Source organism: Macaca thibetana, chromosome 8, assembly GCF_024542745.1.
Source record: "Macaca thibetana thibetana isolate TM-01 chromosome 8, ASM2454274v1, whole genome shotgun sequence".
Lineage (NCBI taxonomy): Eukaryota > Metazoa > Chordata > Mammalia > Primates > Cercopithecidae > Macaca > Macaca thibetana.
The window spans coordinates 91,097,470-91,110,096 of NC_065585.1; the positions used below are offsets into that span (position 1 = coordinate 91,097,470).

Genomic DNA, 12,627 nt, shown 5'->3' on the forward strand with positions numbered 1-12,627 from the left:
AAAATACAAAAGTAAATAGATTTTTAAAAATTATCTGCTATTTTGAATTTCCCAAGTTATTATATCCCATTAGTTGGATTATTGAGAGTTGATTTGAGGTCACTTCTCCGTATTTAAGAATTAATCTTTTCTTAATTTTTCTTCTGTAAGATTGGGTAAAGTAGGATGTGACGTAATGAATGACAAGCTTTAAGCCTTTTAGATAGGCTTACAATGATCACAGTGATGATTCCTAATATTTTGTCATCAAAAATTAATCAGAGCTTTATTGTTCCCTAAGAAACATTTATTTGGAGTTTTGGAATTTGTAAACTTGAAATGACTTGGTGATTCTGGGGAGGTTTTTCATCTTAAGACTTGGAGGAAGAATTCCACTGATGAGATGTAAAATATAGTTGGAAGGGATCCTTTCCACACACGAGGCGACCGTGCATGAACTTGGTGTGTGACATCAACCTCTCACCTGCATGGTTTTCCATAATCAGTTGCTCCCCATGTTTACTTATCTACTGTGAATGATTTGAAAATTATCAGTCTTGCTTTTCAGTACCTCATCTTCTAAATTCACCTTAAATTTCTGCAAACTTGCTTCTGTGCTTCTTCCAGAATGATCTCCCCACTCACTCTTAGGGAAGTCCCTTGATAGGGAACTTGAACCCAAGGCCCTTTGAAGGCTACAAAGTATTAACTGGGGGTTAGAAAAGCAAACCAGGGTATTCATCTGGCTAAAGGAAAAGAGTGTCAGAGGACATCTTGTAATTTCTAAATCGGCTTCATCCCAAGTGTTATTGTTTTCTGCCACAAATGCTTTGACCTTTCCACATCTATCTAGGAAACGCAAGTGGCACATCTCTGCTGCACATCTTCTGGAATCAACATTCAGAGAACAGACAAAGGGTAAAGGCTCATACATTTAGATTAGCCTTTTAAAGTGGTTGCTGTCAGCCTCTGTTCAGTCAGAGATTACTCACCATTCTCTGGAGACTTTAGTGCTTCCTTGTGCCGCCTGCTGGGCAACATTGGCTTTGTGTCGTGATGGCAGAGATGGAAATGTGGGCTATGATTTGTGAGTATCTCTTTGGGTTTCCAACAAAATCTCCACGCATGGTTATCTGTAAAACCCACACAAAGCCATCAGAGTTGTAGAAATCTCTATTATTTAGCATTTAGAGATAACGTAAATAATTTATTTCTCCCTGTTGTAAGCATTTCTGAATTTTCTGTTAACTATTTATTCCTAAATGCTCATATGTGTTAATGTGAGAGAAAGAGGGCAAACTTGACTTTAAAGGTCTGGAAAACTGTTAAGTTCTCTTGGACAAGCTCACAGAAAAACCTTCCAGGGATAGAGGGCTTTTGTGGCATTGCATGCTTAGAAAAAGACTGCAAAGGCATGTTACTCTGGAGAAAATCCTTGATTATTCCTGTACTAAAACGGACAGGCAATGAGGGCAACAAGGCCTATTGGAAATCTCTGCTTGATCAGTAGGAGCTCCTTAATCTTGTCCTATAGTGATTCTCAGAGTGGAGTGTGCATGAGTCACTTAAGAAGCTGCTTGAAAACACACAGTCCCCTTTTTCCGCCCGCTCCCCCCTCCCCCCGAGCGCCGCTCCGGCTGCACCGCGCTCGCTCCGAGTTTCGGGCTCCTGCTAAGCTAGCGCCGCCGTCGTCTCCCTTCAGTCGCCGTCATGATTATCTACCGGGACCTCATCAGCCACGATGAGATGTTCTCCGACATCTACAAGATCCGGGAGATCGCGGACGGGCTGTGCCTGGAGGTGGAGGGGAAGATGGTCAGTAGGACAGAAGGTAACATTGATGACTCGCTCATTGGTGGAAATGCCTCCGCTGAAGGCCCAGAGGGCGAAGGTACCGAAAGCACAGTAATCACTGGTGTCGATATTGTCATGAACCATCACCTGCAGGAAACAAGTTTCACGAAAGAAGCCTACAAGAAGTACATCAAATATTACATGAAATCAATCAAAGGCAAACTTGAAGAACGGAGACCAGAAAGAGTAAAACCTTTTATGACAGGGGCTGCAGAACAAATCAAGCACATCCTTGCTAATTTCAAAAACTACCAGTTATTTATTGGTGAAAACATGAATCCAGATGGCATGGTTGCTCTATTGGACTACCGTGAGGATGGTGTGACCCCATATATGATTTTCTTTAAGGATGGTTTAGAAATGGAAAAATGTTAACAAATTTGGCAATTACTTTGGATCTATCACCTGTCATCATAACTGGCTTCTGCTTGTCATCCACACAACACCAGGACTTAAAAGACAAATGGGACTGATGTCATCTTGAGCTCTTCATTTATTTTGACCGTGATTTATTTGGAGTGGAGGCATTGTTTTTAAGAAAAACATGTCATGTAGGTTGTCTAAAAATAAAATGCATTTAAACTCAAATATTTGAGAGAATGCCTTTTAGTTTAATGCATAGTTAAATTCATCCTGTAGTGTTCCTGGAGGAGCTAGAGCCTGGTTGTAGGCTACTACTCATCAATTAACTTCTACAGTGGAGACTACTTCTGGGACTGGAATATAAAAAAGAATCAAAGGTTTTGATTGTGAGTTGCAATAAAGGGAAAGACCATGTTCATAGCAGTGCCAACATCTGAAGTGTGGAGCCTTACCCATTTCATCACCTACAACGGAAGTAGTTAACTGGAAGAGATTACCAAGAAAATAAAAAGAGACTCATTCAGTGGAAGCAAAAAAAAAAAAAAAAAAAAAAACCAAAAAAAAACAACACAGTCCCGTGCCCACCCTAGAAATTCGGCATTGAAAGGTCTGGGTGGGTCCTGGGGTTCTGCATATTTAACAAGCACTCCAGATGATTCTGCAGCAGGATTCTGAAGATCAGTGTCTGGGAAATCCTGGCTCTAGAGAACAATGTGCCAAATATCTCGATATAGAGCCACAGCTCATGATTTAGCAGCTCATGCTTTAGGGCTTTCCAGATTTTCTAGAGTAGCTTTTATTTTTGTATTCATGTATTTATTCATTTTGACCAAATCTTTGGGTTATACCAAATGAGATATTCAAATTCTCTGCTCCTCAAATTTTTTAGAAAAGAAAGAATATTAGCATAATTCTGAAGTGAGCTGTTTTTCCACTCCATGGTACTCCCAACCACTGCCCTTCCCAGCCTTACCTCCCTCCACCCAGCCCCCACAGGCTTCCCTCCACTCTCCTCTACTTTTCTGCAAAACATCTGTTTTCAACCACTCACCACTTTCACACGGTTTTCTTCCATTTTTGCCATGTGACAGCCATTAGCCTGATATTGTGATAGATGCATTTCCATTCTCCACACTTCTTTTCACAGCAATCTGCACAATGCTTGCACCATTATTTCCAGTTTATAGACCAAGAAATTAAGGCGAAGGTGTTCAAGATAACGTAGCTGGTAAGCAGGAGAGTTAGAATTCTTAGCAGGTCTGAAACTCCAAGCCCCATGGCCTTTGTCTCTCACAAGTAAGTTCAAGGTAACATCTTGGGAGAGAATCACTGAATTCCAGTGCTAGGAAAGGGCTGAGATGATAGAATCCAAGGCTTTTTTACTCTCTATTTGGGAAACTGAGGTACAGGTTAGAGAAATTGCTTTCCAATTAAACATTAGACTCAAAACTAAAGTCCACATTTCTTGCCTCTCAATCTAAATTATTTCCACAGCATTGCTTTGTCGCCTCTTAAACTCTTTAAGTTTATGTTAGAACAGTAGTGTCTTTAACTCTCATTACATAGGGCCAAGGGAATGAGATACTTTTGTGGATAGTCAATATTTTGTTCTTATTTTCAAGATCATACAAGATGTGAAAATTAGCATGTCAACTGCTTTAACATAAAAGAGAAATTGGATGCATTTCTGCAGTGATAGGGAGAAGGCTATATTAGGTGGGAAACTATTTGTTTCCAACAATTCTAAGAAAATGTTTCACTTCTCTGTCAAGAGCTCAATTTCCTCCTACACATTTTACATTTCTTGTTGCAACATATTTTTTTCCATATGAGCCTTCAATTTCTATAGATCTGGTATATTGAGACTGATTCCATTTTACCCATGAGTTGTAGCTAGGCACACTGCTTTACATGTGCGCAGTCACTGGGGGCTGCCTTTCTCTCCCGTGGGTATGAAGTTCATTCGACACTGACAGCCCCAATCTGGAAGCAAGAGGTTTTTCTGGGGTGGGATTGGTTTTCTATTAAAAACAAAAAGAAAAAAGAAAACCAACCCTCTCAAAGTTCTGTTAACCCTCCAAGGTCTAGTGTATTGATTAGTTCAATGAACAGTGGGAATAAGTAAGGGTGGTGGAGAGTGGTGTGCTTGCTACTAGCTGGCTGTTCCCCTGGTGCTGCAGGTTTGTGGCATGCTTTGTCTCAGGCTTGTTTGTTTTGGTCTCCAGACTCAGAGCTTTAATAGCTTCCTCAAGCTGATGTAATCTTTCAGTGCAATTTTAGCCACGAGTTGAGGGGTGTGTGTGTGTATGTGTATATTTGTGTATGTGATTGCATGTGTGTGTTTGTATATTTGTGTGTGTGATTGCATACACACATATTTGTGTGTATGTGCATGTGTGTGTGTACATTTGTATGTGTGATTGCATGTGTATGTTTGTATATTTGTGTATGTGATTGCATTCACTCATATATGTGTATGTGCATGTGTGTGTTTCTGTATTTGTGTGTGATTGCCCTATGTGTATGTGATGTGTGTGTATGTGCATGTGTGTATTTGTGTGTGATTGCATGTGTGTTTGTATATTTGTGTGAGTTATTGCATTCATATGTTCGTATACTTGTGTATGTGATTTCATGTGTGTGTATTTATATATTTGTGTGTGTGGATTGTGTGTGTGTGAACGTGCACATCATTGAAGATAGCTGAAGCTGCCTAAAGGAATTTCACTCCAAAAGCCAGGAGCTCTTTTCAAAATGTAGCATCTCTTGGGGGATATTGCTGAATGCCTTTCAGTGCACGCATGGACTTGAATCTGCCAGGGAGGCTGTGCTGGCTGGTGGTTGTGTGTTAAGGCTCTGGAGCCAGACTGCCTGGAATCAAATACTTCTTCCATTACCTACTGGTGGTATGAGGTTGGGAAAATGGCTTGACCACTCACTTCCTCACTTTCCCTAGCTGTAAAATGGGGATACTCTGGTACCTACCCAATAGGGTTGTTGTGAAGACTAATTGAATCAATAAATTAATAATGATACATTACTTGGAACAGGATGCCGCATATACTAAATGCTCAAAAATAAAAGTTAGTTAACTATTACTTACTGAGAGACACCGGGGAGTTGATGCAGACAGCCAGCCACTAAGAAATAAAGCTTAAACCAGACAGCCAGCTGAATGATCACCAAGGGAAATGTCATATGTTCTGTTGGGCAGGCAGTATCATGAGATGAGAGCAGGCAATAGAAAATGCCAATGTCAAGGGCACTCCCCTCAGGGGAAAAGGAAGAAGGAAGAGGATATGGTGACATTATAATAGGTTGAAGTTGACAAGGGCTGAAGAATTTCCTTATCACTGTGTGAATGGAGTTGGTTGCTTAAGCCTGTTTTATTTTAAGTGTCAGCTGGTGTGGGTAGCAGGGATTTCACTGTAAGATGTGGGAATGACTTACAGACCTGAGGGCAGTGGGCAGCTGGGCCTCAGGAGAGACTGGGACAGGGTGCTGGGAGGCTGCTGGGATTCGTGGGGTGCTCTCTCCTATCTTCCCTGTTTCTGTCTCTGCTTCTTTTTCAGGGTTCTCCCTCTGTAGACGACCTCCGCTGCTCCTCAGTTAATTGGACGGGTGGAAGGCGGCCACCAGCAGCTCCCAGTCTATGTGCTATTGCTCTGCCATATGGTGATGCTCACGTTTTTTGCCCTCACCCACAGGCCCTCATCGTTGGCAGAGGAGATGGGAGTCACGTAGTATCAACAGGGCATGAGGAAGTGTTATGAGTCATGTATGAGTCGTGTGATAGCAACACCAAGGAGGGAGCCTGTCACACTTCTCGGAGGAGGCCTCCAACGAGCACTGTTCACAGGGTCCACCATCGCAGCCTGAACAGTAACACCCATGCTTTATTTTATTATTTTATTTGTTTGGTAGAGACGGGGTCTCACTATGTTGCCCAGCCTGGTCTCGAACTCCTGGCTTCAAGTGATCCTTCCACCTCGGCCACCCAAAGTGCTGGGATTACAGGTGTGAACCACTGTGCTTGGCCCTTTGCTTCTTATTTGGAGCCAGTAAGTGTTTAAATGAGTATTCCATAACAATTAAGTTGATTAAAGACACTGCTTCCACTTTGGAGGTAACACCACTTGATTAAGCAGGTCAGTACTATGGAAGACAAACTTGCCACTGTGTCCTTTTCATCTCATCACTTTCTTAAAAGTACATTATAAAAAAAATAAAGCTGCAGATGTGTCTTTCCGCTGTAGAAGTTATCTGATCTCTAATGGGAGGGTCCGGAGAGGGTATCCACCTGCCTGTGACTGAGGCAAAGTCAACCGAGGCACTCACTCCTTGTAACATGCCTTTTGGTGCCTTAGATTTTGTGATGTCCTCTTCATCCAATTGATATGACAGTTTTCTCAGCTTATTGTCACATAGGGACTTCAATTTTCAAGTGAATGAGGTTTCTGGTGGAATGGTTCCATAATTTATGATCACCATGGCAACAGTGGGGTTATTTTTCTTACTAGCTGCTGCTTCTATAAACATACAATATCATATATGGTCTCATCTACCTCATTTTTACTTGAATATGTTTTAAAAGGAAAAAGTAAGAAACTTCAAAGAATATATTGTCATCTCCTCCCCTACCGATGAGGATCACACAGTACTGCCAGGCGGTCAACTTCAGTATTACATTGTGATAACATCCATATTCCTCTTTCATTTCTAGCATGTATCTCTTACTAAATGTGCTAAGAATATGTGAGCTGCAATTATAGAGTTTTAATGCTAGATTGAGAATGTAATTTTCTTTCTAGGATCATAGATGAAAAATATGACAGCACTTAAAAATCACCAATAGATCCCTAAAGATTTAGAAATCTTTGTCTTTTGATGATGGAGGAATCAGCAGCAAAGTGATGGTGTGACTGACACTCATGGTCACGTCTTGTTGATACCCCTTTGTGTTACTTTCCCCATCACGCCAATGACTAGCATGGTGACTGGTGAGCAATCAGTACTTACTGTGTTTGCTGATTAACTGATTATTATTATTATTATTTTTGTTTTTGAGATGGAGTTTTGCTCTTATTGCTGAAGGTGGAGTGCAGTGGTGCGATCTTGGCTCACTACAACCTCCACCTCCCGGGTTCAAGCGATTCTCCTGCCTAAGCCTCCCAAGCAGCTGTGGTTAACAGGTGCCTACCACCACACCCGGCTAATTTTTGTATTTTTAGTAGAGATGTGGTTTTGCCATATTGGCCAGGCTGGTCTTGATCTCCTGACCTTAGGCGATTCGCCTGCCTTGGCCTCCCAAAGTGCTGGGATTACAGGTGTGAGCCACCATGCCCAGCCTGTTTGATTATTAACCAGCTTCTGTCAATACCTATCCGTATATCGTCTCTAAGTCTCCGTCTTCTTGTTTCTCCGCACTGGTTATCCATTGAGGATTCACCCAAAAGGAAAAGGAGAGGTGAGGTCTGGGGTTAAAGCAACAAAAGCAGAAAGAACGTGAAGCTACAAGGAAAGAAGATCAACTTTCTACCCAGCTGGGGAGACTGTGCTTGTCTCTGGGTTTCCATCTCTACTACTCAAGGATTTAGTAACAGATAACGCCTGAGCCTCTTTCTAAATTTCCCTTTCAGCATCTATTTCAACATTTCTGCCAATGATGAGGCCAGAGCATATTAGACGTGGCTCTGCTCATGATTAGGTATTCTGGGGACACAGTTTAGCTTCCTTCTTGGCTCCTTTTATGTCTGAAAAGTTGTTTTCCTTTCCCTTTTTGTCTCCTGTTTTGACTTGTATTATATGGTTGGATTTTGTGTGCCCTTTTAGGTTATCATAAATCCTTCCTGGACAAGGCAAGAAATGCATTTTAAAATACATGATGTCATGGTATCTTGATTGATCACCTAATATCTCTGAACTTAAACGCGGCCTCGTTTCTTGTATTTCTGAACCTGACTTTATTGTGTAGCCACATGTGATTGCTGCTGTGGATATTTCTAACCCTGAAGAGGGATTTATAGTTATAAGAATGTTCTTCCCAAAGTCTCTTTTAGGAAAAAGAGCTTTACTTCATTAAGATTATTTCTTCTTTGAAATATACTTCTATAAAAATATAATTAAAAATTTAAAAAATCTAGTCACAATGTTACACATTCCCTTTCCTTGTTTATTTTCTAAGTTTTAAAAGCTTTTACGTGAAAAGGGGTTGCCTGAATAATTAAAATGCAGTGAACTCTTGGGCTTGAACACATTTGATGGGCTCACTGCCTTTTGAATAATTTTTTTCCCCAGAACCTTTTAAGATGTAAACTTAAAGTAGCAGTGACCCTGAGCAGTGTAATTGAGAGGTGCTAACACTGTTATTGCTTGTCAGAAAGTCCTGTTAACTTAGTTGGGGAAAAACACACTTTCTGGATGAAGTTAACTGGGGAGTTAGCTGTTTATCAGAAGTGAAAATAAATTGTCATCCACAGCTCACTGTTGTTGGCTCTGAGCTTCTTCCCGGACTCTATTTCCATGGCACATTGCCCTGGACAACTGGAGACAGAGCAGGCGGAACTGAGGCATCAAGACAAATCCCATTTCAATGCAATGTTTAAAATAAATCGATGCCAAAAAAGCCCATGATCTTCAAAATACAACATTTTAAATAAAGACAGGGTAATTCTTAGGCTAAAACATCATATTCAGAATCCTTTAATTGGGGAAGAGATCTGTATTAGAAGTAATTTTTTCTTAGTGAAGAGTCAAAGATTTACTAGTTGGAGAACCTGCAAGGATATTGTTTTGCAAGCTATTTTTTTTTCTCCAACTATGTTCTTATCAGTTTCTCTAGGGTTAAGTGGGCAGCCAACTCTGTACTTTGTTGCCTGAGGGAAGTTATTTGATAAAGTGAAAATCAGAAATAACCTGTAAGATCCTATGCCTTTTATTTTCCAAAACCATAACTCTTGACGTGAATGTGGAGGGCTTGCAAAGGAAATAAACATGTTGGAGAGAGTTCCATGGTATAGACAAAGTGGCTGAGGCAAAAATATGAAGGGGGAAGGGTTTTCCTGGACTTAAAACATTCTTTTAGGACACGAGCCTGCAGAAGGATGAAAAAAAAATCAAACTCCCCACATGTCTGAGGTTAATTTCTTTTGCCTGTTTGGTGGGAGTTGGGGCTCAAAATAGAAATTAATTGCATTTATTATAAAATAGCTGCAATATTTCTCATATACTTCAGTTTGTGAACTAAGGATCACACTTATTAGGTTGTCAAATTTTATTTTACCAATGTAGAGTTTAACATAATTGTCTGTATTCTTATTACCAAAATACATGATGTACGAGAGCAGGGACTTTGTAAATCTATGCACCGCTGTTTCCTCTGGCATAGAGTACATGCTGAATTAATGATGTGGTAGATAAATGAATTACAGTGCATAAGATGGTTGTTTAAACTCTTCTGCATAGTGGAAGAGCAAGTGTTCAGTTTACATTTTAAAGAATACTGTTAATACTTACATATTTCTGTGTGTGTGTATACCATAATAATAGTAGCAATCATATTTGATATAACTTATTCAATGAACAAGTCCTTTGAAAATTATGAAGTGTTCTACATGAGCAAGGTATCTATTACATTAATATTAAAAAATATATCCTTAGACTGGCTCCAAAGTTTATCAACAGTGTGTCCTGCAGTAAGCTTGCCTGCATTTGGAGAAAACTTGGGCTCTAGAAGTGGATGCGTCTTTGGAAATACTGTGACAATTATGCGAAGGTGCAGGTAATTTTGTTGTCTTTGAAAAATAGGTGATAGTGGTGTGGGGTAAGGGGTAAATTGAGCTGGAAAGTAATGAATGAGATTAGTAGGACTCTGTTTTGTCTAGAGTCAAGCTGAGCTAAACACCCTGACACATGACCTGAGTTCTGAAAGATGTGGACAGATGCAAAAATAAGGCATACCGTTTGCTGTTGTTTCCATGTTGGTCCAGTTGTCCTGCTGAATCACTGCCACTATTTCCTGAGCCTCAGGTTAGGGCTGAGACCCTCAGCAGTCTCATCAGTCAACATCTTCCGTGGTGCACAGATTCATGAGAAGTTTGGAGCACATAGTCACTGGCTGCATTTTAAAGCAGCAACTTAATGGAGCCTGAAATTTTAAGCTATCATGGATGGAGATGAGATTGTCTACCTACCTTTTGGGAATCTGGAGATGGTTGATGAGATGAGCTCTTGGGAAGATGAGCTCTTGGTGGCTGTATAAATACAAATCAGATCAAAGACAATAATTCTGCCTCAAAATTGCCTTAGTGGTTAAACAGTGTTCAATAAGCATTGTATGATACTGTGACTGTTTTATAGCTGTTTCCCAAACCTGTTGTGTCAAACCCACCTTCATGATATTTGCTATAACTAGTTACCATGTGTGTTATTGTTAGCAGATAGTTTTAAAATGAACTCAAGTTATTTTTAATGTTTTTATTATGGACAATTTAAAAATACATATAAAAATAGAAAAATTAGCATAATAAACCCTCATGTATCCAGAGCAAGCTTCAGCAATCAATAACTTGAGGTCAATCCTGTTTCTCCTCTCCCCATACCCTCTTTCCTCTGCATTTTTTGAAGTAAATCCCAGACATCCTATCATTTCATACATACATTAATAAAAGTATATAGGCTGGGCACCATGGCTCACGTCTGTAATCCCCGCACTTTGGGAGACTGAGGCGAGCAAATCGCCTGAGGTCAGGAGTTTGAGACCAACCTGGCCAACATGGCAAAACCCCGTCTCTATTGAAAATACAAAAATTAGCTGGGCATGGTGGTGCATGCCTGTAATCCCAGCTACTCAGGAGGCTGATGCAAGAGAATCACTTGAACCCTGTAGGTGAAGGCTGCAGTGAGCTGAGATCATGCCACTGCACTCCAGTCCAGCCTGGGAAACAGAGCAAGACTCCGTCTCAAAAAAAAAAATTATATCTCCAAATAAGAGGGCTTTCTAAAAATTCATAACTATACTGAGGTAGGAGACGAGCAGTACTTGTTTTCTGGTCACAATCCTGCTGACCAAAACAGGATATGGTCCAGACAGGATAAAGTGAAGAAACCCACAGAAAACAGCAGATGGCAACAAAAGTGATCTCTAGCAGCTTTCATTGCTCACTGACACAAGACACTCCCACCAGACCATGACAGTTTACAAATGTCATGGCAACAGCCCGGAAGTTACCACCCTTTCCATGGCAATAACGTGGAAGTTATCGCCTCTTTCCTAGAAAATTCTAAATAACTCACTCAGTTATTTGCATTCACCCACCACTTAGTTTGCATGTAATTGAAAGTGAGTCTGAGTATAAATATAGTTGCTGAGAACCCAGACCTTGCCAACCCTGGTGCCCTGCCTGTGAGGTAGCCATGCTCCATAAAGGGCAGTACCCTTCATCAAAGATTACTGTCTTACATGACTGGCTTGCTTTTGACTTTTTTTTTTTTTGAGAGACAGAGTCTAGCTCTGTTGCCCAGATTGGAGTGCAGTGGCTTGATCTTGGCTCACTCACTGTGACCTCCGCCTCCCAGTTCAAGTGATTCTCCTGTGTCAGCCTCTCGAGTAGCTGGGATTACAGGTGCCCGGCACCATACCTGGCTAATTTTTGTATTTTTAGTAGAGACAGGGTTTCACCATATTGGCCAGGCTGGTCTCAAACTCCTGATCTCAGGTGATCCACCAACCTCAGCCTCCCAAGTCCTGGGATTATAGGCATGAGCCACTGTGCCTGGCCCTTTCCTGGACAAAGCCAAGAACCTTTTTGGGCTAAGCCTGGAATTTTTGAGGTTGCCTGTCCTGCGTCAGTGCTAGCATTATTACATTAAAAGTCATAGCAATTTTGTAATGTTCTATAATATCAAATATTCAGTCAGTGTGCAAATAGTCTCATAGTCTCTACAGATTGAATCCAAATTTCAAAATGTCTGTACATTGCAATTGGTTCATATGTCTCATAAATTTCTCTATTCCACACCTTCTTACTTTTTTCCTCACAATTTATTTGTTGCTAATAAATGATGAATTAGTCTTGTAGTGATTCCTTCAATCTGAATTTTGCTGATTACATTCTCAAGTAAAGATACCTTTCAGTCCCTTACACTTGTAATAATTCAGAAATCCTTCACCCAAGAATATTTCCCAGGTGGTGTTATGTTATTTCATCTGGTTGTCTCTTTTATTGCGATCCTCATTGACAATCATTACCTTGCTTCATTATTCCATTAAGGGGTGCAAAATGGCAATATTCTAATTCTGTCATTCTTTCTTCATCAATAGCTAGAGCAAGTATATTAAAAAAAAACTTCCTTTGATCAATTATTTGATGACCTGAGGTAAAATTATATAGGGAAGGCAAATAAATGGATAATCCCTTTTTTGAATTTACC

General features: G+C 40.5%; 1 protein-coding gene across 1 annotated transcript; it reads left to right on the forward strand.

Annotated features, from left to right (window-relative positions):
• The first annotated feature begins 1,571 nt into the window (after positions 1-1,571).
• On the forward strand, positions 1,572-2,725 carry LOC126961427 (translationally-controlled tumor protein-like). Its single transcript, XM_050801813.1, has one exon. It carries the CDS (start codon positions 1,690-1,692, stop codon positions 2,206-2,208), a length of 519 nt encoding a protein of 172 aa, XP_050657770.1. The 5' UTR covers positions 1,572-1,689; the 3' UTR covers positions 2,209-2,725.
• Positions 2,726-12,627: the final 9,902 nt, after the last annotated feature.